At 34.9% G+C, this 27,721-nt stretch overlaps 1 protein-coding gene across 3 annotated transcripts in view; it reads right to left on the bottom strand.

The window, feature by feature from the left end:
• LOC134536665 (cyclin-dependent kinase 12) overlaps positions 1–27,721 on the bottom strand; it is a 127,135-nt gene that overhangs the window by 37,861 nt on the left and 61,553 nt on the right. For all 3 annotated transcript variants that reach the window (XR_010075835.1, XM_063376493.1, XM_063376495.1), the window contains exons 8-9: positions 16,631–16,899; positions 12,876–13,049 (exon numbers count right to left, since the gene is read on the bottom strand). Coding sequence is in view for 2 of the 3 variants with exons in the window: in XM_063376493.1 (XP_063232563.1) it covers positions 12,876–13,049; positions 16,631–16,899 (443 nt within the window). In the remaining variant the exon portion in view is untranslated. The remainder of the gene's footprint in view (positions 1–12,875; positions 13,050–16,630; positions 16,900–27,721) is intronic.

Below are 27,721 nucleotides of genomic sequence, written 5' to 3'. Positions count from 1 at the left end.
TACGGAACTGATTTACGAATTACGGTGATTAACGTATTTATTTACTTGCACCGGCATTTTCCCTACAGTACAAATGCAGTATCTACTTTCGGAAATTACGTTGCAGCAGCACTGCATTTAATAGTAAACCTCCAGAAATAATTAGACAAAACCATAAATGTTAAAAGAAAATTATGTAAATGTAAACGGCAAGTAAAATAATGTAAACGTTAACTATTTGATCATGGCAGCTACATTTGCCATTGTAAACAACCTAATTTTTTTTTTTGCTACCTGCCATGGTAAACCATACGGCCATGAACCAAATCTTTGGTGACGTGAACGTGAAAATTAAGATGTTTCACATCTCTGCACTTTAAACTTTAAATAATTAAAATGAAATAATTTTTGAATGAGATTTTACCCAAATTCACAGTGGATTACAGTGGCGGCCATATTAAAATAAGTTTAAAAGCAACATAACCAAATTGCTGTAAATCGGCATTCTTGTGCGTGTTCAGCGATGCTCGTTGTACGTTAGATATATTTTGGAAAGGCAGTTAGCTAATCTGAATTTCCAAACATTGCTGCTGAAACGTTTGTAAATTTTTATTACCAAACATAAACAATCTTTTGAAAGTAGTTGTGTTAGTTTAACAGAATTGTTTACGATAAATTTCTGAAATTAATTAAATGTTAACACGCGATTATTTGAAGAGTTTAATATTTTGTGTAAGAAAATCTCACCAAAAATTTTGAAATTTTGAGATGCTAAAACATGCACAGAACTTTCTTACTCAAGTTTCTTACTTAAGAACCGAAAATTTATTTTCTCTTTACGGTTGTGAAGAACTGCAAGACTGGATGGATTTATTCTTTTCACCAAGTGAGATAATTAAGTTCTGGGTAATATATAGGGATGGGACGAATCCACATTTTGGTCGAATCCGAATCCTTGTTCGAATCCTCAGTGTTTGTCATCGAATCTCGAATCCCAGTCCCACACTAAACTTCAAATGTTATTAAAAAAATCACACATTTATTTTTAAAAAATACATAGGCCTATGTATTAAAAAAAAGCACATGTGTATTTATAAAAATTATAAAATAAGTGCATAGTGTATACGCCTGATATAAAATAGAGACAAATAACCTCAAAAACCACACATGTAAGTTTTCATCTGTCTAATTCTCTGTTAAATTAATCCTTCCTATGTTTTCAATAAAATATGTTTGTATAACAGACACTATTTAAAAAAAGTTATGTTTTTTTCTGCAATGTTATATCATTGAAGGTTGGAAATGATCGAGTAGTAATGCTAATTGACAAAATACAGCGTAGTTTATCTATGTTTGTGCTATTTCCGTTACCTTTACAATATAGTTTAGGTATACAATTTTCTAGAGCTGGATGAACCTCAGTTCTCTGGTTTCGAACCGAACCATAGCAAAAAAATTTCGAACCGTGCCGAACCGAACCTCATACAGAAATAACTGTTTTGAATTAAAATGAACCGACCACCAGCATTTTGGTCTTTAACTGAATGGTGAGAAAGAAAGGTTCTCCAGCCATATGTAAAATTAAAACATTATATAGCTTAGCTTTATTAAAACATTGCAAAACATTTTATAAGTAAAGTTTATACAATAAATAATGAAGGAAAGAAAACAGTTTAGAGAAAATCATATACTTTTAATTCATGAAGAAGTTCCATCTAAATTTCCAAAAGACTATCTTCCTTTTTCAGTGTACACCAACCTTCATTTAAAAAAATATTATATTATAAAGATGACGAACATTCAGCATAAGGCCACATAACATATTTTTGTGGTAGACATAATCTAACATTTTCAATAAGTAAAACTTTTTAATAGGACATAAAAAAAAGTCGAATGTGAATTAAGTTACCTATCTACCTACATTACAAAACCCGCTGACTGCAGTTGTTGTTTTCTTGGAAGAATGCTGCTCGTCAGAAGAAACTTAGACATTTTTTGGGGTGGTTCTGGGTCATCTGGGTCGTCATTATCTTTTCTCCATTTGGAAAACTTAAACGACGTAAGCCTGCTCATCGCAAATCACCTCAAGAACAATTATATTGTAAACGTAACGTAATAAGTGTGGTTATAGAAATTTGCGTCGGGAAAAAAGAAAACACGAGAAATAATTATGGCTGCCGCGACTACGCTAGTCAACTTAGTACCGTACTGTAAAATTTACTGGACCAGTACTTTTAATAAACAAGATTAAATTAATATTTTCAGTACCTGACTGTTATAACCAAAAAGGCCAAAGAAAATAAATACATCCCAGTAATTTAAAATACGTACCTAATTTACGTAATCATTTTCTACCTCATTTGTCTTGTGTTAACTTGATCACGTTAGTTTTGCCGAAATACGAGTGTTCTCGTACATGCGCTTTAGTTTAACGTATGGGGTACGTAATCTTTGGTGATTTTACAACACTTCTCGTACACGCACTATAGTTAAAGGTATAATATACAATACCTTTGGCATTTGTACGATAATTTATATTACGTAGTACGAGAAATGCATACAAAATTCTCTAAAGTAAACAAAAAACAAAGCGCGCCTATGTGAAAAAATGCTTTACGAGTTATGCGACAATTAATAAATTTTTTATTTTGTCTGCGCTTGAAACTGTTGAGGCGACGATTATGCGATAAAAGTCAGAATATTACAAGTAATGGAATTTTGTTGTGTTGTTTTGTGAATGGTCTCAAATGGGGGTTAGAAAATTATAAAAACGTATTTTTTTTTTTTTAAACGAACGTTCGGTTTTTCGAAAATATTTTAAGAGGTTTCGAACCGAACCGAACGTAAGGGTTCGGTTCGGTTCGAAATTTTCGAACTTCGGCCAGCACTACAATTTTCAATTACTACCTAAAACTCTTAAAAACCCACTTCGAATCCCACTTCGAATCCTACCTCGGATCCTACGAATCCTCGAATCCATAGGATTCGGTATATTCGACGAATCCAAGATTCGAAAATCCCATCCCTAGTAATATATTATAACGTAAGCATCTATGACATTTTATTTTAGTGTAGTACATATTTGTTTCTTGTCATTTCCATCTTAATGAGATAATAAAATTTAATTTTTACATTTCCCTCTTTTTTTTTTCGCCCTGGTCCCTTGAAATATGTATAAACGAGGTTATATTGTCATTTTATTTGGATCATTATTTAGTTGTGCTTGAAAATAAAATTCTTAACCTAACCGTACAAACCTCTTTTTTTACAATTAATCAATGTAAGGTATCTAAAGTTGGTTAAGTTATAACATTATTTACAATTTACGTCATAAGACATCTTTGATTATTGGCAGTGTTTGCACACGTGTTTCATCTAACTAGTGGTGCACCGATGCGGATACCGATGAATCGTAATCGGCGATTATGGGTACTTACCGATTAATCGTAATTGGCGATTATCTTAACGATTACTTTGCCGATTATCTACGTCCCGGCGTAATTAAGTAGGTTTTTACCGTGTAATATTTTGTTACACATTTTAGGACGAAATACGGTAATATTTGTATATATTACAAAATTCATCTAACTCAGTCATATCAAGATTACAGATATTTCGTTAAGTTTAATTAATCTCATTGCCTCAAACGATAAAAAATGCATTTTTTCTACACGTTTATTTACGTTTCGTATTTTGTTCTGTCTTTTGTTTAGTGGCCTTGTACATTACCTATAGCCAGAGACGTAAAATAGATGGCACGCAATCAAAATACCACAAGCAGTTGCAGTGTATTCTATGAGAATCGATCTTTTCGAGTCATAGTAGCGGTTCAAAATCGTGGTCCCGATACCTTTCAGAGTTTATCACTGCGTTTTACAAACTCGTTATGGGCGTCTTTGGTAACATTATCCGTTGTTGTGTTATTTGTATGTGACGTGAAAAGTGAAAAAGTATTTATAATTTTAAACATTCAGTCAACATTAATAAAATCACATGTGCTAGAATTGGTTTTGAGTCATTTTTATATAATTATAGTGAGATGGCGACTAGGGAGAAAAAAAGTGAAGTGCGGAAACATTTTTATATAAACTCAAGTGAACAAAATATAGCAACATGTTTACATTGTTAAACGGTAATTTCTCGATGCAACCTTATGTGATAGTCGATAATAATGCTAGTTTTCCGCAACAAAAACTTACCCATTGTAAATTACAATTATTAGACTGTAGTTCAAGTTGTTTACAATAACAAATATAAATAGAAGTTAATTTAATTTACTCTTTGCAATGACTTAATAGTGTATTTTATATATTTTTATACTATTATTATAACTGTATTCTCAATTTTACCTACTCTTGTAATTAAATTCACTTGGGAATAAAAAATTTTGTGTGATTACACTTAAAAAAATTATTTCATTATAATCGGTAACTGAATCGGTATCTGCCGATTATTGCTCTCATAATCGGTAATAGAATCGGTAATCGGTAAAGCCAAATCGGTGCACCACTACATCTAACTATATGCAAGGTTTGAAAGGCCAAATTGTGCTAGAAATTCAAGGTAGCGTAACTTGATGGTAATGAATATACTTTTTAACATTATATAAGCTGTATATAATGCTAATTTCTGCCTAGAAAATGAAACACAACGCAATTACAATTTTAAAATCATAAACAACCTTTTTTTTCCTGAGTATATTACTCTGTTGAAGATTGTCAGATAAAAATTAAGGAATCGGAATCGGATTCGAAGTATCGACCCTTAAATTTAAGAATCGAAAATGGAATCGGAATCGGTATATTTTAGGAATCGGCCCAACACTATCAAAAATAAAGATTTTCAAATGCAAGACGAATGTGAAATTTTTTACCGTTGCCGGGAGAAAAAATAGTCGTCTTGCATTCAGGTAAATACGGTAGTTTCATTCTGGCCGAACACAATATTTGTTCGTGTACGTGCCACTACGGCATAAATGTTTTTACGGTGCAGCTTGCAGTAGTGTTTTTTTTTTATGACGTCTCGGTTACTCGGTATTAATTTCCAAGCATCTAGTTAGTACAGTATAACCCCGACCTAACGAACACCGTTATAACGACAAACTCTTTATTACGAACACGCAATATGGTCCCGCCAAAACTGTATTATTTTTTACGTATATTAACCTCTAATTAACGAGCATTTTTTCTTCGCCACATGACGTAACTCCGTTATTACGAATTACTTTTACCATAGGACGATAACTAAAATAACTTTAAACACGATATAGTGTTTGCAAGCTACATATTTCCTTGTATTATGCTTTCGCGTAATATGTATACATTCGACTTCACAACGTAAATATTGGCTTAGCTTCATAGATAACCATAGTACAGGCTACATACCACATCTATTGAAAAAAGTAAACATCTATGAAAACCTATTCCATAGCTGCGACAATACATTTTAGAAAAACCTCGACAGTAACTATCGATTATAGCCACAGTTGCAGTCTCATCTCTGTTTTGCCAGGTGACGATTACTGCATTTAAGTATGACATCTCTGACTGTTATGAGTTTTTTTTACCGCCCGCTAGTTACATTCGTGTGATGTTTGTGTGCGCGATACACTGCAACGAAATTAACGAAGTGAAATATTAATTTGTTTTGATCGATGGAGGGTAAAAGAAAACGCAATGCAATTTCGCTAGCCACAAAAATGGAAATTCTGCATGCTGTAGATAGTGGTGAAAAAAAATCTGACGTCGCTAAGAAGTATGGAATACCATCATCATCTCTCTCGACTATACTTTCGAACAGAAGTAAAATAGACAGTGCAGTTCTTCTTGGGACAGATAAAAAGAAATATTGACCATGCCAAGATGAAGCGTTAGATATGAAAATGTTCGATTTTTTGATGGAGTCACGATCAGCAAACATACCTATTTCAGGGCCGATTCTGCAGGAGAAGGCACGGTATGAAGCACTGAGAATGGGGATAGAAGGCTTTCAGGCATCTAATGGATGGTTGCACCGATTTAAAAGTCGATGGAGCCTGACAACTTTAAAGGTTTCTGGCGAAGAAGGCTCTGTTGACCCTGCAGTAGAAGAAGCATGGACTTCAAAACTCAATGGAATTACAGCCGGTTATGCACCAAACAACATCTTTAATGCAGATGAGGCTGGTGTGTTCTTTAACCTCCTTCCAGATAAAACCTTGGCACTGAAAGGGGAAACATGTCACGGGGGAAAGAAAAGCAAGGACAGGTTTACAGTTCTTTTGTGTTCAAATTCAGATGGAACAGAAAAGTTGGCACCACTTGTCATTGGTAAATTTGCAAGACCCCGCTGCTTTAAAAATGTGAAGAACCTGCCATGTCCTTACAAATTCAACAAGAAATCATGGATGACCTCATCTATATTTTGTGAGTGGCTTGGAAGCGTAGATGCACGAATGGGTTGTAAGAACAGGAAAATATTAATGTTACTTGACAACTGCTCTGCACACAGAGTGGAAGGAATACAACTGAGAAATGTAAAAGTGGTTTACTTCCCACCAAACACCACTAGCAAGCTCCAGCCAATGGATCAAGGTGTGATATCGCAGGTAAAGAGGATTTTCTGTCGCCAACTTGTGCAGTACCTCATCAGAAAAATGGAATGTCAAGATACAGAAAACATGAAGTGGAACATACTACAGGCAATGCAACGCATATGTATGGCATGGAGCAGCATTGAAGCAACTTCCATTGCCAAATGCTTCCAGAGAGCAGGCTTTCAAGTTAGCCCTAACGAAATAGATGATGAAACACTTGAACATGTTGATGAGGATGAGTGGAAGCATGTTACCAACAATGCAGCAGGTGCTACATTTGAAGATTTTGTTGAGGTTGACAGTGCAGTCATCACAAGCTCATCTTCCACAGATGAAACTCAACCAACATGCAAGGATAATGAACAAGATGAAGAAGGTGAAGAGATTGAAGCTGAAGTGACCAGACCATCAAGAAAAGATGTGTATTCTGCTCTTGACGTACTCGAAAGATTCCTTTTGACGTCAGATTGTTCGAACAATCAGTCAAGCTTGAAATCACTACGCCAGGTAGAGTGTGCAGTTGTACAAGAAATGAAAATCAGCAGCTGTAAGCAAACTTCAATTCGGGACTACTTTTCAGAAAAGTAGATGTATATTTTCTGCATTGTACAGTAACCTGTACAGAATTACATATTAATGGGTCAGTGCCGATTGTCCTTATTAATCAAATCAATTAATTTTCTGTTTTTATTGTGAAATGTTGATATTATTTGCTATGGCCTAATTGTAAGTTATTCTCTTGCAATTGTGCCATGTTATTATTTTTTATGATTGATGTGTACAGTATGTAGGCTATTGTGTTTGTCTTGGATCGTTTACTGTATTTCAAAATTCCTATTATCGATACCTTATTAAATTTGTCAAAAAACAAACTTTTTCGAGATTTTGGATAAAAAAAATGACCCCTTTATAAAGAACTCCTTTATAACAAACATGCCAAAATTTAATCCCTTCAATTTTGTTATAAAGAGGTTTTACTGAGTGCTTATTTTTGTGTTAAGATGCCGAAAATAGTTGCGGTTTTCGATCGAGAACGAGAGATGAAGCAGGAAGGATTTTATATATTTGATGTTAAGGATAAGATAATAATGTGTAAGTTTTGCAACGTTCGTGTGGACTGGATGCGTCGAGACACAACTCATAAAAAAAATTATGTGCGGCATCAACGTCGACTACCGGTACTGCAAAACAGATGTCTATAGGAGCTGCTTTGCAAACTTCTAAAAACATAGTTGTAAACAAACAATAATTTATAATTGACTTTGTTGAAATGATGGTGCAATATGTAAAAAGTAGAGGTGTGCGGGAATAGGTTTTTGTACTACGGGAAATTTTCGGGAAAAATAAATTATTCCAGCGGGAAACGGGACGGGATCGGGAAAAATTTAAAAAAAAAAAAAGCAAATTTTTTAATTCTAATATGAGAAGATGGCCATTTAAAAGTTTCTTGCAAAGTTAGTTGTTTTTTGCTGCTATTTCTTTTGTCTGCTTCACTTGCCCTTTTTTCGGCTGCAACTTCGTATTTTTTAGCATCCTCAAATTCTTTTTTTATAGAGGGATGTTTATTGAGATGTCTTAGTAATCCAGATGTGCTACCATGCTCGCATCTTAAAAATTTTCCACACGAGACACACTTTGCCAGGGATTTACTGTCTGTCAGACGTTCTAAATACTTCCAAACACCTTTAGGTTTACAAGTAACAGGCTGATCGGTTGCGAACTCCATTATTTGTAGGCTGCTAGTTTGTTTTAATATACAACGGCATCGGAAATAGGAACATATACTTTGCACAAACAATAACGTAACGTCAGCCGACAAAGCCCGCCAAACTAAACAGTAAACAACTATTTTTTTCTCCCAAAGCAAAATCATAGATATTTAGATACTCGTGAGCAGTGGTGTAAAACTACGTGATTTCATATTTTTCAAAGTGCCAATACAGTTCTCTATTTGCCACTGTTATCAAGTAATGAGAACGGTTACGCTTCGTTATGTAACGCAAGTCTAGTATTTCTTATATCTTTGGCGAAAAGATGCACATGTTTTGTTTGTGTCTAAGGACACACGGTGGTTTAAGGTTAAGTATTCGATGGTGACGGCAATAACGTTATATAACTGACTATTCACGTATCTTGCAAATTTGTACCCTTGAAGAAATATATTTATGAGCGCATACAATATTTAAGGTACTCCATGCACGTTTTTTATATTCCAATTAGATATGTGTAAACGATTATCATAATTCACTGCACACCACAGCTGTCACAACGATCCGTATAAGTTTAAAAGATGTTTTGCGTTTAAATAGTACGGAAACCCTTCAAAAATGTACGAATCCATAAAAAATATTGTTGTAAAAACAGTTTGAATTGATAGAAAACATGTTCACATGATTAGTAAACATTTGTAAATTTTTAAACAATTTCCCGAAAAAATCGGGAGTAATAAAATTCCCGCCCGGCATTTCGGGAAGCCTATTTTCCCGACTTTTTTCCCGAAGCGTCGGGATCCCGCACACCCCTAGTAAAAAGGTTTTATAATGCACACATTAATTATTTTTAATTCAAGTGTTGAATTTGTACATAAGAAATCATAATTTTTGTTTATCTGTATTTTCTCTTGTTTATGGTAGTACCTATATTGACTCTTAAAATAAGATCAATGTTAACATTTTGTTGTGATAAAGTGCTTGACTGTTCCAAGTTTTTCAGCTCAAAATATTAGAGACGTGCGAGTCTCGTTAATATCGAGAAATTATCGAGATCAAAATATTCTCTATTTCGTCTCGAGAACATTTTAGAATTTCCGAGAATTTCGAGAATTTGTATTGCTTAGCTCTGATTGTCTACTTATGCATTTAAATAAAACGAAGTTTTTACTTACACGTAAAAAAAGAGCTACTAGGTACTTAAAATAAAAACTTGAATTAGTCACCACATGCCGACATAAAACAGTGTATGTTCTATTGTTTATTTTCCACGTTCACGTAAATTTTTTTCGAAACAGTGACGTTTCACAATACAAACGAACACCAATACATGTCGCACTTTAAAAATATATCATATTTTGAAAGAACGTCGCTTGGATCGCTAGCAACAACGGCACGGATACGGCAAGAAGTGAACACTCACTGTTTGTGTGTCCCGTAATCTATGGAAAGAGCTCAATACTTTGTTTATTTTCTTTTTGGGGTTAAGTTTAGTTTAAATTACCGGGAAATAAAAGATCGTGCCAGTTTTTTTATTATTATTTTCAGCGCTAATACATGTAATTATTAGAATGGCTGATAGTTCTGGAAATGTTCAAGACCGTAAATTGTCGCACATTTGGAAATTTTATGAAAAACGAAAGGGTGAGGGTGAGTGCAAAGTGTGCAAAAAACGTATTCAGACGCCTACTGGTTCAACAAGTGGTCTCTTACGACACTTGAAACTTCATCCAGCCGCCGAAAAGAATTATTTGGATTTAACAAAGGAAAAAGCTACAAAACAAAAAGAAAATTCTTATAGACAGTTATCAATTCAAGACTGTGTCACAAAGAAACAAAAAGTTAGCGAAGCTAGAAAAACCATAATTGACAGGAAAATTGGTGTAATGATGGCATGTGATTTTCAGCCATACAGCATTGTAGAGGATCGCGGATTTAAAGGACTGCTCAATGAACTAGAACCAGGTTATGAAGTACCATCTCGCACTACATTTTCCAGGTCTATTGTACCAAAAATTTACCGTGAAGAAAAAGCCAAACTTGCAGAAGAAATAAAGACAGATGTTGATGATGGACTTCAGTCTGTTTCATTTACTACTGACATGTGGTCATCCGCAAGGCAGGACAGTTTTATTTCTCTCACAAGTCACTATTTGACAAAAGACTTTGAGTTGAAATATCATGTCCTTGGAAATTACCACTTTTCAGGTTCGCACACTGCTCTGGCAATCCAAGAGAAGTTGACAGCAGCTATAGAGGAATGGAATTTTCCCACCAATTCAATTCCATTGTACGTAGTTACAGATAATGCTAAGAATTTCACAGCTGCCATAAACAAAACATCATGGATTCACACACGGTGTTTTGACCACACACTACAGTTGGCAGTTCAAGATGCTAAAAGTGAACACAATGTTGCAGACCTTCTAGCAAAAGGCCGGGCAATCGTGGGACATTATCGCCACAGCAATATTGCTCGAGAAAGGCTTCATGCTCTGCAGCTAAAGTTGAGCAAACCTGTACACGAGCTGTTACCTATGGTGCCGACAAGATGGAACAGTGAGTTTACAATGCTCTCCCGCCTTGTTGAGCAGCAGGTACCCTTATCTGCAGATCTAGGAGATTCAATGGCAGTAGAAAATTTTACATTGAGTGAGTGGAAACTTGCTGCTAATGTAGTAAGTGTGTTACAGCCAATAGAACAAGCCACAAGAGAGCTGTGTTATTCTAAATTTCCCACTATCTCTTCCAAAATACCTTTGCTGTATGGCATTGAGGCAACACTTTCTAACTATGTTGAAGAACAAAGTAACCCTGGAATTGCATTTGCTATTTCTCTTCAGAAAAGTATTAAATCTAGGTTTCCGTTGTACACAACAGTAAAAGAAGACATGATTGCAATGGTACTTGACCCAGGCTTCAAAAACATTTTGCTGCAAGATCACGAAAATCTTATTTGTGTGCAGCGTATTACTTCAGATCTCAAAGTGGTTGTTGATAAAAAACAGCATCTGTTCCAGAAGAAAATCCATCAGATACAGTTGAAGCCAGCTGTTCTCTGTGGAATACTTTTGAACATCTGAAGAAATCAAGCTGTTCCTCAGTAAAGTCACCAAGAGTTGAAAATGAACTTACCATTTATCTTGGTGAAAATGTTATCCCCTGATCAAGTGACCCTCTTATGTGGTGGCAGCAGAACCAGTCACGTTTCCCTGCGCTTGCCAGAGTCGCAAGAAAATATTTAGCCATACCAGCCACGCAGGTGGAAAGCGAAAGGCTTTTCAGCAGTGCTGGTAACACTGTTACATCCAGAAGAGAGAATCTGTTGGCCGAAAATATAGAGCAGCTTGTCTTTTTAAACAGCAGATTTTAAATGTGACCTACCAAATAAAGTTGACTGTTTTCAATAATAGGCTATTGAAATGATCATGTGACTACAGTGCAGGACTATTTATTTTTGTGGATTCATTTTTGTAAATGTATATTTTATAGCATATATGTAGTCCTTTCATTTCTTTCATTAAATAGCTTATGCATGTAAAACTGTTGATATTTGCACATCAAGAATTACAAAGAACTCAAGAGGAAAGAGTAGGGTGGGCCCAATTTATTGCATCTAAAATCTCGTTGAGGAAAACTTCACTGACACCAAATTGCAATTTTGAAATAAGAAAAAAAAAACTGTATTCTCGATCTCGTCTCAGTTCTCGAGAATTTTAGTATTTGTGTCTCGATCTCGTCTCGGTTTTTGAAAAGGACTTCTCGCACATCTCTACAAAATATGTTACATATTTAATGGATTGTACAGTCTCTCCACTTCATTTTCTTCTTAAATTAATGAATTGTAATACTATTGTTTCTGTAATTAATAATTATAATTACTTTTCTTCTTATTCAGACAATACATTATTTTAATTTCCAAACACAGTAATATTACAACACAATTTTTAAAAAAAACCAACATTTGGTTAGAAACAGATGGAATAGAATTGGCTAGGGGAACACAGGGTTGCTGTAAAGGAGACAAGACCAAGAAGAAAACTAGAAACACTAAAAACTTTTTAGTGTTTGCCAACTGAGTGCATTTTATGTTTAATATTAAAATTTTAAAAAATTTGAAGCATAACAATCCTCGTTTGCCAATTTCAAATTTAATTTAATGTATCTCACCAAATTTTTACACCGATTTTTAGCACCGCTTTTGTCATTTTTTTACACCGATTTTTCGCACCGCTTTTGTCATTTTTTTACACCGAAATGAGCCAGTTTTATTTATCATTTTCTGGGGTCCCTATGAATAACTTACCTAACATAAATTTATTTTTCCGCATATTCGTCGCACCCCTAGTTTTCAAACTTGATTTTAGAATGAAATGTGCTACGATTATACGAGAAAACACTGTTAATTTATCAGGCTTATGAGCCTAAAAAAATTGGCATTTTAATAAAACTTCATCTCTGAATTTAGGATATGGTTGAACAATTTGTGGCGTTCCATTGTACATAAACAGAATTTACTCCATTTCTTAACATGCACCTTCTTGTAAGTGTCGTACCTTGAAAATGTGGAGCATCTTAAAAGCTGCAAAGACAGGAGCGAAGGGAGCACTCACCCCCCGGCGTCCAGCCCCTCGTCGAAGGGCTTGCCCCCCGCCAGCTTGTCCTTCGGCGCGGCCTTGCCGGGCGGGACGACCTGCATGTCCTGCTGCTCCTTCAGCTGGCGCCGCCGCTTCTTGGTCCACAGCTCGTGGCAGTCCTGCCACGTCGGCAGCTCCGGCGGCGGCATCCTGCAACACACCGCGCCGCCGCTGCCTCTACGCTGTTCCCAACCACCGCTGACTTTCAGAAACCAGGTCTTCAACAGAACAGAGAATTACTGGTACTTCGGTACTAGGCAGTATTTTTATTAATCGTGCAGCAGTCTGTAATTGAAGTAGCAATAGTTAATATTGAACGATTTAACAAGGTTTAGTGACCAGAAGTAAAAAGATAAACATTTCTGTTACAAGTCTGGCTAAAAAAAAACATCAATCTGATATTGAGTTCTTTAGTGATTTGTGATGGTAAACAGCAAGACTACCGTTACTGAAATCACACTTTTGGGAGGAAAAATAGTGATAAAACATTAAAAACACGATCAAAAGTCACGAGATTACTGTTCACATACCACTACCCACGCAATTCGGATAAACATATGCTATAAATATATTATTATTAATTTATGGAAAAAAACACATTTCCCTTTTATGTGAAGTACTAATACTCAACTATATTTAAATTGATTCAATACTACATTGCTACAACTTAAAAAAAATTGTTTCAGTTTTTCTTAAAAGAAATGTAACATGTCAAAGTTAAGTGCGTGCAGTCCATTACCCCACATTCCCTACTATCATTGGCACTGGCACATACACTAAAGATATCAAAACACTTTGTTATAGAAATCAAAGTCTTGTGTTACTAATCTATGATGTACCACATGAGACTTTCAGAAATGACATTGATCTACAAAAAAAAAAAACAATATTTTATACAAAACCTTGCATTTCACAACAAAAAATCACCTCAATATGTCACATTTTACAAATTTCACACTACACAGTTTTTTGGGGAGCTTACCTATAGTTTATTTTATGTAGAATAAGTTGTCAGCAGAAACTGTTATGGAGCTATGGTAGTCTCAGAAGTACAGTAGAACCCGTTTATAGTGAACCCGCCTATAATGAATTCCCGTTTATTGTGAATTTCCGTCTCAGTCCTGGCAAAATGATGTGAGGTTATGTATTAATTTATTGGATATAGCGCACAACTTTTGTCAATGTTGATACGTTTTCCCGTGTACCACGAACAAATTTTGCCAACATAATGCACATTTATCTCAAATATTTCCATATAATTACAAGTTTTTTCACAAAAGTCTATTCTGGCTCATATTGAAGTTTTTCTCCGCAATACGCTACTCGATTGTCCACTGTTCATATTATAAACAAGTTGTAATCAAGTGGACTTGGTAGGCTACGTGTAGCCAAAAATGGTGATCAGTTTGGTGAAAATAAAAAATAGTTTTCCCTGCATAGTTGGGCGAACGCGTGCACATTTAATTATGTTATCAAAATTAAACATAAATTACAGCCACACAAATACGTTTGTACATTATAGCAGCAAATTCAATATTTTTACGTCTCATTTTTATCGTTCACGTTTCGGACATTTTGATCGAGTAAGGTTCGTAAGACTACCACTAGATACAACTCTGTGAACTAAATTTTTCCATAGAAAGTGAGAAAATTTCGATCCAGCTTTAGCAACTGAGATACTAAATGATACGTAGTGATCTTTGATGCGCCAGACTTGTTATTTTTCGTTTATTTACTTTTTATGGTAAAAATAATTTCATGTTATTAAGCTGCAAATATGCTTCAATAAGAAATACGTACTTAAAAATGGGTGAAAAAAGCGGTAAAAAACGTAAGACATTATCTGTGCGAGATAAACTGGACATTACTTAAAAGTAGTGGTGCACCGATGCGGATACCGATGAATCGTAATCGGCGATTATGGGTACTTACCAATTAATCGTAATCGGCGATTATCTTAACGATTACTTTGCCGATTATTTACGTCCCGGCGTAATTACGTAGGTTTTTACCGTGTAATATTTTGTTACACATTTTAGGACGAAATACGGTAATATTTGTATACATTACAAAATTCATCTAACTGCGTCATATCATAATTACAGATATTTTGTTAAGTTTAATAAATCTCATTGCCTCAAACAATAAAAAATGCATTTTTCTTACACGCTTATTTACGTTTCGTCTTTTGTTTAGTGGCCTTGTACATTACGTATAGCCAGAGAAGTAAAATAGATGGCACGCAATCAAAATACCACAAACAGTTGCAGTGGATTCTATGACAATCGATCTTTTGGAGTCGTAGTAGCGGTTCAAAATCGTGGTCCCGATACCTTCCAATTTTTTACACTGGGTTTTACAAACTCATTATGGGCGTCTTTGGTAACATTATCCGTTTGTTATTTGTATGTGACGTGAAAAGTGAAAAAGTATTTATAACATAAATAAAATCACATGTGCTAGAATTGGTTTTTAGTCATTTTTATATAATTATAGTGAGATGGCGAGTAGGGAGAAAAAAAGTGAATTGTGGAAACATTTTTCTATAAACTCAAAAGTGAACAAAATAAAGCAGCATGTTTACATTGTTAAACGGTAATTTCTTGATGCAATAGTGTGATAGTCGATAATAATGCTAGTTTTCCGCAACAAAAACTTACCCATTGTAAATTACAATTATTAGACTGTAGTTCAAGTTGTTTACAATAACAAATATTTAAAAAAGAATTTAATTTAATTTCCCCTTTCAATTACTTAATAGTGTATTTTATATATTTTTATACTGTTATTATAACTGTATTCTCAATTTTACCTAATCTTGTTATTAAATTCACATGGGAATAAAAAATTTTGTGTGCATTATTACACTTAAAAAAATTTGTTCATTATAATCGGTAACTGAATCGGTATCTGCCGATTATTGCTCTCATAATCGGTAATCAAATCGGTAATCGGTAAAGTCATATCGGTGCACCACTACTTAAAAGGTAGACTCCAACCCCACTGTCCCGCATGTGTTAATAGCAAAGGAACTGGGAATTGCAACATCCACATTAAGTACAATATTAAACAAGCTGAACAATCTTCTTTCTCAAACTGCGAAAACGTCACAGAGTATTAAATGCCTGAAAAAAGGATAATACGCCGATGTCCAAAAACCAATAGGTAATAGAAAGTTTGTACATGTGTAGTTCATTAAAAATAATATCTGCATTTGCTCATAAAACTGTTGCTTTGAGTATTTTCATTCGTTCTTTTCTTGGCTTAGGCCTATGTGTAGTTAAGATTTTGCTTTTGAGTATGTATTGCCAATATAAAAGTTTTCCCAGATATAAAGTTTCCCCTCTATAGTGAACATATAAACTACTCCCTTCAGATTCGTTAAAACAGGGTTCTACTGTATTGAAAAAAATATATTTATATATATCTGTAATCTAAATGGTCATTCTTTTTAGATAAATAATTTTTTCTTAAATTTTTTTTTAAATACTATGTTTAAAATAATGTTTTGATTCTTCATGATATGCTACGTATTGTATTTATTTTTTGTTCTACAGAAAAATACAACATACAAAAGAGTTGTTAGAAAATTAATATCTACTCATGTGTCAGGACCTCAGATCAGTTTGAAGAATGATATCTGGCCTTGGAGAAGAGATATTACTCACTTGTCTGGACCTCAGATTAGTTATAAGAACGATATCAGGCCCTGGAGAAGAGACACCACTCACTTGTCCGGGACAATGTTCTTGAGCCAGGAGGAGCGCAGGGCATCCTCGGCAGTGATCCTCTTCTCGGGGTCCATCTCCAGCATCTTGTCCAGCAGGTCGAGAGCCGGCGTGGGCATGAACACAAACTCCTCGCGCAGGCGGCGGCGGTGCGACTTCTTGGGCTTGAGCGTGTGCCACAGCGGCAGCTTGATGACGGAGGGCCACACGGCGGGCGTGGGCGTGCCGCACAGCAGCGAGATGGCCTCCAGCTGCGCCAGCTCCACGTTGGCCTGCGCACCACGCAACCACCTCAGTATCGAACCAGACATGCCGAATTGGCAGTTTCACGAAACTGGTATCAGTAGGCGTGAAGCACTGGCAAAAACCAAGTGATTACAGTAGTTGAAGTAAATCAAAAACACCTTCATGTTGGTTGGGCTTAAATAGCAAATGCAAAAAAAAAAATTTATGCTCACTACTCAACTCGAGAATACTTGATTTTTTGCACTACTCAATTCGACTTATCGTTAAAATATGCTACTCATGCACTCCTAATAATTAGGGACCCCAGAAATTGGTAAATAAAACTGGCTCATTTCGGTGTAAAAAAATGACAAAAGCGGTGCAAAAAACTGGTGTAAAAATTAGCAAGCGGTGCAAAAAATCGGTGTAAAAATAAGCAATCAGTAGAGACCCCAAAAAATTGTGAAAAAATTATGCCATTGGCAGTGTAAAAAAAACCTCATAGCCTTACTGCTTCCTTATTTGCCTGGCCAATTTTTGGGACATAAGTTTCTCTAAGAGTGTTGGCTGATGATGGCAAATCCCCTGCACCTAAAATGTATACATAACTTACAATATACTTATAAATAGGTAGCATTTATAAGGTTATCGCTGAAAAATATTAATGGGCTAATTTATTCAAAACAATTCTTAGCCAAACCTAACCTAACCTTTTCTAGATTAGGTACTGCTGGATTACAGAGTCAAACCATCAATCAATCAGTCAAAAATATATTGTGGTGTGCTCACCATTTCACAATGCAATCCATCCTACATCACTTTTACATAATTTCCGATACCGCGATTTTTTTTTGCGAAATACGTCTGTTTACCACAAATAACCACACATTCCCGCCATTTGGTAACTAAAAAAAAGTAAATACACAGCCGTTGTAACCAATGATAACACCATCAACGTAAAGACTACACTTGCCAATGTTTACGTTTTATTATTTATTTGATACGACACGTTCTTGGCGAACTGCACTCGTTCACTAATACGTTAGTTACGTACTATCAAAGGCACGTTTACAGAGTCAAAGAGTAATGTACAGCCATTTTGTTGGATATTTTGTGTGTTACAGCGCTTGTGTCGCAAAGCATATTATAATTTACGAACAACTGTTCATCTTGCATCTACGATGTACTGTGCAAACTGTTTTAATTTGTTCTCGTACTGTAAACAAACTTAATAATTATGTTTTCTAGGGCTGATCGGTTCCCACATTTTCAGTTCGGTTCGGCTCGGCTCGGTTTTTTGTTAAAAATGTCGGTTTTCGGTTCGGTTCGGTCACTACTTCAAAATTTTTCTTTGAGCTGTCATACCAAAAAAAATTCCACTATAGTATTTGATTACTTGCAATATCTTGCAAAAGTTTAATTTCTTAGGGGAGTCACTTTCTCAGCAATATAAAAGTTATTTTCAACTACTATTTGTATTTATAAATAAGTTTATATGCTACTGAAACAACCATATGTGTAAAAAGGAACAGAACAAAACAGTTTAGAACATTAATAATTAGTATTACATTAACCTTGTTGCCAGCTTGAATTTATGAAATGTACTGGAATAAAATTCAATAGCAATAATGTGATTAAAAGCAATATACAAATAAAAACTTCCTACTGTAGCCTCTATGCCGGGAGTTAATGGACAAGCCAACATAAACAAACGTCTTAACCAAGAAAACGTCTTAACCTACCAGTGCATTAAGGGGTATTGATCCCTAAGTTAAATGTGCTCAGATAATGCTTGCCTTGCGTTCAAGTGTTTCTTACATTAAAAGTGTATGTTCTTTCAACAAAAAAAATTATTAGCATTTTTTTAATATATTTTTAAAGCATTTTAATTGTTATTTGACTCATATTTTGCTGGAAACTCCAGCTTTAAGCAGGTGAAAAATTTTCTTGTAGAAACTTGATTTTTATTAAGAATAAAGTATATGGAATGCCATGAGATAATGATTTTCTTTAAATTGTGCTTTAAAATGTAGAAATATCTAGTTTTAAATGCCGTTGTAAATCTCCTTTTTCAAGTTGAGAATCAACAACTTTCAACACTAAATTAAAACGAGTTATGTATCAAAAAAGTAGAAAAACTTTAGCTCAGAGTATTCTTCAGCATTTAACGAATACATATACTCATGGATTCTGATGTTTAATTCCTTCAATTACTTGCTGGAGATGCTAAGATAAAGGCTTGCATTCTTCAAACAGATATAACATTCAAATACCGTGCAGTGCAGCCCTCTCGCGCCAAAGAGAAGAACTACTTGGACTCGCCACGCCTTCACCCTCTGCCCCCTCATCATGGTTGTTTGAATGGAGCCAGACTGTAACATGACGCGCTGTCGGTGGTGGTGAATCACTTGGTCTGTTCGCTTGCGATAATGTGTGGACGGGTTGGAGGGAGGGGTGGAAGGTAGGGAATGCACAGAACAGCGTTGCCTGATGTCCTTGTAGCGGGACAGCTCAGTCACGAGCCTGTTCGGCCGAGGGCTAGACTGCTGAAAGGCAAGGGGCAGTTCCGAGCGATACTGGGCATGGGGCGTTGTGCATATAAAATAGTTTTTACTAATCTTGTGTGAGGTCGTAATTTGCAACGGGTAATGAGAAGAGTTCATAATGAACTAATTAACAAGTCAAATATGTGTGATATCGCGAAAACTTACAGCTTACACCAAACAATTAACTAAATAAACACCAATTAAATTTGTGTATCAGTCATTGCGTTCATTACTTAGGTTATCGATTGAAGTTCAAAAACAAACAAAAAATAAGTTTATGAAGGAAAAGAAATGGTTTTTTTCTTGCTTCGATGATTTTCATGGATGTTTTTGTAATCGGCCGTGTTCGGCCGTGTGTGTGATAGTTTCTTTCAGAGAAACATACCTTTCTAGCTGCCAGCTATCAGTTTTGTTGGAAGCTTCTAGCGGAATCCAAACGAAACTTTCCATCGCCTGATACGGGCTTACACTATGCGCGCATGATGTTACACGCCACCGAAACATTGTTGCTAATTTATAGGGGAATATTACCAATTGGCAAAGTGGGAAAAATATAGCTCTAGAACGCACAGATTTAGGATGTTGTGCAAGTTGTTTGAAAAAGTTTGACAAGATATATAAAGTAATAAGCTAATGTGAAATAGTGGAATTATGTGGAAAAAATAATTCGATAACTATTTTATATTATGTAACATTACTGTAACCTTTTAAAAATGCATTTATTTCTTAAAAATAAATTATTTAGGAATACAAAAAATATAGCCTATCGCGGCCGGGATTTTTGTTTTCGCGTGGATTGTTCTCGTCGTGATGACGTTGTGAAGTGGATTTAATAAAGGGGGCCACCCTGGGTGCGGGCGGGGTGGTTCTTCTCGGTGAGGTGCTGCAGGTCTGTCGGAGCCCCGGCCTGGCGGGTAGCTGCGTGCTGCCGTTCGACGGTGTTGTAAGTAATGGCGAACTCGTAATTTTCTTTCACCTCTTGTAACATCTGGGGGCGTATTTCAAACTTGGGTTAGGATGACTTAACGTTTTGATTCTTTCCAGGAGTGCAGGCAGTGTGTGGTATCCAGTAATGGTAATGTAAACTTTCTTTCGTTTATTTAGCTTAAGGATGGGTCGAGGTGTGCGTTAAGAATAATCATGTTATTTTAAAAGGAAGTAATACTCGTTCTAAGAAGAGGATAAATTATTGTGTATTTATTTATTTTTATTGTTTGTTACCAGAGATATTTTGACATGATTGACTTTATTTAATTATTTAATTAGTTATTTATTTACTTTTGTGTTGGTCACAGTTTACCATAAATAAAACCTGAAACGATGTGGGATAAATAATACTTTATTTTCTTTCAGTCAACACCCTACACCCCCTGTCCTAAGGAGGTTAGACCATCCCTGTACCAGCTCTACTGCTACCACCCCCCCCCCCCCCCTAATGTTTATTTTGAGTGACATTTGTGTTGATCTTGACGGAGACTGAGGGCGATTGCGATTCCATAACACAACGCCATTCCGCCAACCGACGCTATCCCCCCCCTCCACCGGTCATGCTAGACTCGCACTTCTGCCACCTGGTGGCGACACAAACACCAGCACGTCACGCGCACGAACAACAACAATTATTATTAATTTGTACGTAACAGGTTGTAACTTGTACTCAAGAACAATTGGTACAACATTTTTGTTGAAATAATTTAATAGTACCCAATGAAAGTAAATTTTATACGACTCGTACACAATACGAATATAATTGGTTCAGACAAAACTTACATTATTTAAATATTTTAAGATAGGGCCTATGTACATTATTTCATTTGTGCATACAGCTACGCTATTATTTGATATTTGGAATCAGGACAATATTTCCAAACTTACGCAAAGTTGCTGACGACTAGTGAAGAAATTTAAAAGTTTAGAACTAACAAAACGGAATAGGTTAACGACTCTAGCCACAAGTGAATGTTCTCAAAATTGTATTTCAATGAAAAAAAGTCACAAATGTTGGTTAAAATATGATAAGCAAAACACTAGCGAAACTATGAAACAGCAATATAGCATGATATTTCGTATTCTCAACGGTAAAAGTTATTTACAAACAGTAAGGTATAACCGAGCATACACACACACACACACTTATTATTGCAAATATAATTTTACAGAATTAAATGCGTAATAAGTACCTACATGCTTGTTGCATAAGATATTGATAACTGGCAGCATTATTGTAATTTCTATTCACTTAAATGCATGTAATTGTTCCGTCATAATCATTAAATTAACAAACACAACATGTATAAACGTGGAACCATTGAAATTTCAAAACACTGAACTATTAGAACAATTCCTTTGTTATTTCTTAACACCAAATTGCAACTCTTTCATAATATTATCTTACGTAATGTTACTATATTATAGATAATGTAATAAACAAAACATCTATGTTTGCTTTTGCGTACTGGCGTGAATTGCGCGGGCGTTCTGTGATATTACTTTTTCCTTATTTTTTTATTACCGACTGTACCTGTGCTCGGCGCGCAAGATAAATTCAGCCTATCACTTGCTGACGCGGCGGGCGCAGTGATACAGCGGTGTTTGTTTACTTCGAAGCTCAGCTAAGAGTGAACAGAGAAACGTTGTTTGTTTGTCCTTTTGCAAGGGCCTGGATTCAGTTGTCTTTTGACAGTAGCAATGAGCAGGTCACGCATGACGCTAGTAGGCTGCGTTTTTACGAGTCAAAATGTTTTCTATAACTAGGATTGAGTTGTACAAAGTCATTAAAGTGCAAACAAAGAGGAATTTAAAGCATTATCACGCGTTTACCTTCGTCGAGCGAGCCACGGGCATAGAAGATATATCGGAGAAGGTACGAGCACAAATTAAAAAGGATGTAGCCCGCGAGGTCTCTAAATTTAAATATAAACTGGACAGCGTTCAAAGAGGAGAAGAAAAGTTCCTGTCGAAATTTGCAATCACTGCCTTCAGCCTAATCACATCCGGTTTTTGTTCGTCAGTCTTATGCTTTTCAATATTTCAAATCAATTTCCAAATGACCACTTCACATTTAAAGGTAAAAACTGCGAGCTAAAAATAAGTTTTATGGTATTTGAACTAAGCAGCCTCAAAAACCCCGAGGCTCTACTTTTTACGTGCAAATAATGTTTTGACACTTCCGAAGTTATTCCGAACAAATTGCGGAGAAGTCATCTCGAATTTTGAAAGCAACATTAACATATTTGCTTTCAGTTTTGTTGGGAACCCAACCAAATCCCGTTTTCTGCGTCAAACGCTTCTTTTTGGCTGTTTCAAAGTAGTTTCGAAGTAACTAGTTCGAATTTTATGTAAAAAAAAAAAAAAAAAAAAAAACAAATTGAATTCAGCGACCTCGAAATCATTCAGGGGACAATTTTTTAACGCTACTATCAATGTTGTGGTATTTTCGAAGTGATTTTGATTAAAATTCGAAGTAATGTTATTAAATTTTGACGTAACATTTAAAGATGTAAAATTAGGGACCTCAGAAACCCAGCAAATACACAGTTTTCTGCGTCAAAGGCATATATTCGCCGTTTTCGAAGTAATTTCGAAGTAAATATTTCGAATTTCGATGTAACAACAATGGATTTGAACTCAGCGACCCCGAAAACCCCCGAGTACGATCATTCGCGCCAACTGTCAAACCTATTTGACTTTTGGCCAGGGAATTCGGATTTGGCCCCACTGTGCGGCGTCCAGTTATATGAGCGGTCCAGGCAAGATATGGAGATAAATAAATGGATTTATTAGTTACTTCGGGTAATATAATAACATCCAAAATGACATGAATTAGTTATACAAGTGTAAGGCATTCAATACAAGGTGTACTAAGCAGTTTAATTATAGTGACGCACTGTGAAATGACCTTTTTCTTTTGTAGATTTTCAACTGACTCGAGTTTTTCTATGCACCATCTTTCAAAGTGAGATACAATCTTAAATATCTCAATTCAAAAAATATTTGCAATAAATTTTATCTTTGGCAATGCATGAAATAATTTTGTTCTTTATTGAATACATTGCGTTTAAGGCTTGTTTATGAAAAACGTTTAACCGGCGATGGGATAGGGGGGAATTGGGGACATAAAGGAAGTCAATGTAACGTATTTGTGTAAACAGAAAATTATTAATGACTTTCATTTGAACGAATATTAAAATATGTAGTACTGAATTAATAGGACAAAGATTAAGAAAGTTCGTTGATTATGCCATTAACGTATTACGTCACACGCCACCGAAACATCGTCGCTAATTTTTTGAGAAATATTACCAAATGGGTGAGCGGAAAAAAATATAACTCAAAAACGCTTAGGCATAGGGTTTGGTGCAAGTTGTGTTAAAACGTTTGACAAGTTGTTTGTAGTAATAATGAAAATAATGACAATAATGAAAAAAGTCAAAAATTGTTTCCGTTAACGAGTTGAGCTTAGGTAACATTGATGTAAAATTTTAAAAATGCCTTTGTTTAAAAAATATGAAAGAGATATTAATATATATAAATAAATACCTGAATCGGCCTATCATTAAATTGAAAACATGTTTTAAATTGTACTCAATAACATTTACTGCAAACTTTTGGTTGAAACCATTTAAAAGTACCACAACGAAAGGAATTCTCTAGGAACACTCGTGCAAAACACAAAAATAACTGGTTATAACTGAACTAATATTCTTTATAGTTACATATATTTACATATTTTATATTAACATAATTATATTAAACAACCCTCATGTGGGCACACAGCTACACTATTTAGAAATTACTTCCTTACCTATTGTCCGGAAAGCAGAAATCGGATAGTAACATTTAGGAATTAAGAAAATATTTGCAATTTCACGCAAAGTTGTTGACATAAACCATCATAGCAATAAACGAATAGCATGAGAAATACTGTATGTTTTCACATTTGTAGGTATTGCCATGAAAACAAGTTTTGAACGTTGGTTAAAAATGATCCAGCAAAGCAATAGCGAAACAATGAAATAACCTAACATAAAATTTCGTTATTCTCCACGGAAAAGTTATTTATTTGAGGTATGACCCAAGCAACACACAGTCTAATTATTACAAGTGAATTTCACAAAATTTAATTTGAAATTAGTACGCGCTAGTTTGGATAAAACATTAATAATTTAGCAGCATGATTGTAATTTTAACACTTCAATGCATATAAACGATTTATCATAATTACTATACTACCAGAAATAATAGATGTATGTATTGAAGTGGCACAAACGAAATTTCAAAATACTAAACTCGTAGAACGAAACTTTTTTTTATAATTTCTTAATACAGTAACAAAAACTACAGTATTATACAAACATAACTTGTAGAACATTAAACACAAAATGCATTAGCCCTACATTTATCTTAATATGATAAAAAATTTGTAAAGTGTGTGTGGATGTATTATTATCTTATTACTTATTTTGTTACACTGTAACACAATACCACTCACTGGTTGTGGTGTCTAGTGCACTGCACTATGCACATTAGTTGCAAAAAGATAAAATATCAATTAGTGAAAAATATAAATATTTGTAATAATATACACAACCCATGAATAGCTGACATTTACTTTTGGTAGAATCATAAATAGGAATACAAAATAATAAAATTATTTTAAAACTAATATATTAATTAAACACAAATAAATAAATACCATGTATTCCTAAATTCAGTATTTACGTTTAACCGAAATAACATTCAGGTTTTTCCTATCTATCTTGGCGAGATACGATGCACACACTGTTACAAATGTACAAATAAATTTACGTTTCGAATGTTTGCTAGCTCATAAATTAAATCAATTGTCCGGTAGAACTTGAGATCTATATAGTCTTAATACCTGTAAGTCAGTTGTGTATTTGAATGTTCGTATGATTGTGCCATTTAACACTTCAAAGAGGCTAATGAAATTATTCAATATAATATTTAAGAGCAGCGGGTTAAAGTTTATTAATGTAATGTCAATGCATTCAAAATATCGCTCGCAAATGTTAATATGTTACGTGGCGTCGGTATAGGCTAGCGTTAGTGACAAAGCATTAACAAAATGGCCATACCTGGACGGACGATTTATTCTTACGTTAATAACGTAAAATTTCGAATGCTGGTTCGCAACTTATTATATCACCAGCCTTATGATGATATCAGGTATCTTTTTTTAATCTAAAAATAGCAATCATTAATTATATTTTAATAGTGCAGAAATACTAAGTTTATCTTCATCACTTCCTTATTAATAAGAGCATGCATTTTCTGCGAAAAGATTTCGAGACTAGCTGAGAGTTAAAACACTAGTATTGTCTATGTTTCGTGACTGGTTCAGTTTCGTTCAAGCACATGCTTACTATTAGTACATGAAACACAGCCATCCAGTGCGGGAGAAAACGCGTTGTGATATTACATCTCACATGATTGACTATTTTATTTTGTTTCTCCCAACCATAAATGATAATTCTTTGTAAAATAACATTTATATTAATTGCTCTATGCAATAGTGCTTTGAATTTATGACGTAAACGAAAAAGAAAATCTGTTGATTGGAATTATTTATTGTAAGAAAATTTTATTAATGGTAGAACGTTTTTATATCAGAAGTGTAATGAAAATGAATTACTGTTAATAAGACATTGAGGTAATGAAATGAAATATTATTCAAAAGTACTGACTACGTAATTAAATATGAATGCACATCAAGACATTGTGAAATACCATTATAGTTTGCTACGATGTGATATATGAAACTAGTTAAAACTGAAGATTTGTTGAAGTTAGTCAACTAACTATGTTTTAAGGAGTTGAACTACAAAGACTTTTAATTCAAATTCGACGGAGAACTTCGAAAAGGAGCTGATAAACTTTGAACTACACCAATTTAACTGCGTTCTGCAAGGGATGGTACTACTATTGTCTTTGAAGAGAAGTCGCAGCAATCGTCTGGAACACGTCTGCAATGCAAAGAACACGCCCAACGAGGACTGCTGCCGACGATTCCACTTTCTTCCATCGTGCTGTGATCTGTTTCAACTCAGCTTGTACAGCGACGCATCTTTTTGTACGTGACGTTTGAACAGCATCGTACAAAATCGTCGATATATCCTTTGATTAATTTATTGTCCAATTTTATGTATCATCAAACGGCGTGTACTCAAGTTAGTGTATTGTGTATGTAAATGTTTACTTTGAAAGTGTTTATGTAATTTTGTGATATTCCCAATTCCATCTCCACACATTGATATTATTCCTTCCCATATTACTTAATATTTACTTGTCTTGAACTAACTTAAATTGCCTTGTTGAATACTTTGTTTGACCAATTTTAATGTAAATCTTCAGTTCATTTCTGTACTAACTAAAAGCCTATTAGAGTACCCTAGAGAGAAAGAGATTCTTGCAATTGCTTTACTCACACTGAGCTTAGTCAGAATAATATTGTTTGACTTAATTATATGATATATATCTATTAACCTACTCAATTTATCACAAACTGAAACTGGCTAATCTCCACCGATGGAAATCGGAATATCAAATCTTATATAAGTATTATCTTAAAAAGTTATGTAAATAAGTATTTATGTATTAAGATATACTGATTGACTATGATGCAGGAATTTGTATTCATATGGTTGTAATGAAACCTGACCAGATAGTTGTTAAAAATATAGATCTGACAAAGTTAATATTTATATTTCATGGTAGATTTGGCTGGACAGGACAATGATATACAGTTTATGAAGGTAAATTGGCGCCCTAGATTCCGGAAGTAATTTATTACCCTATACTCAAATTTTAATATTCAGAGTACATTTAAATATTGCATTAAACCGACCAAGTATATGTTAGAAGTAGGTGTTTGTTTCTATGGGCTTTGACTTTTCAACTTTGATATGAATCGATATCAAAGTTGAAGGTGCGGAGTAACATAGAGTTCTGAACGGCACGGTGAAATAGGGCTGTCTTCTCTTGCAGGCGGCCACCAGTCACAAGGAGGAAACCGTTGGCGTGGGCATACCTTCTTGCGGTCTAATGGACATTAGAATTTTTTCGCGAACTTCATGGCCCTACTTATTAGTCGTGAATAAATTATTTTGACGTGGCAACGTCTAATAAATCGATGAACGCCGGCTGCACGCACGAAAAAAAGGCCCGTAACGCACATTGTCCCGTTTCGCTGTGCCCCGTTACGCTCATTGTACGCTTGCGCCGCATCTATCTCTATTCCACTCGATCAGAACAATCATCTATTTAACTTTTTCGAGGCACATTAAACTTGAAACACTCACAT

The sequence above is a fragment of the Bacillus rossius genome, chromosome 11 (genome assembly GCF_032445375.1).
Source record: "Bacillus rossius redtenbacheri isolate Brsri chromosome 11, Brsri_v3, whole genome shotgun sequence".
Lineage (NCBI taxonomy): Eukaryota > Metazoa > Arthropoda > Insecta > Phasmatodea > Bacillidae > Bacillus > Bacillus rossius.
Note: the sequence above shows the minus strand (reverse complement) of the source record. Positions and strands in the feature narration are given on the sequence as shown.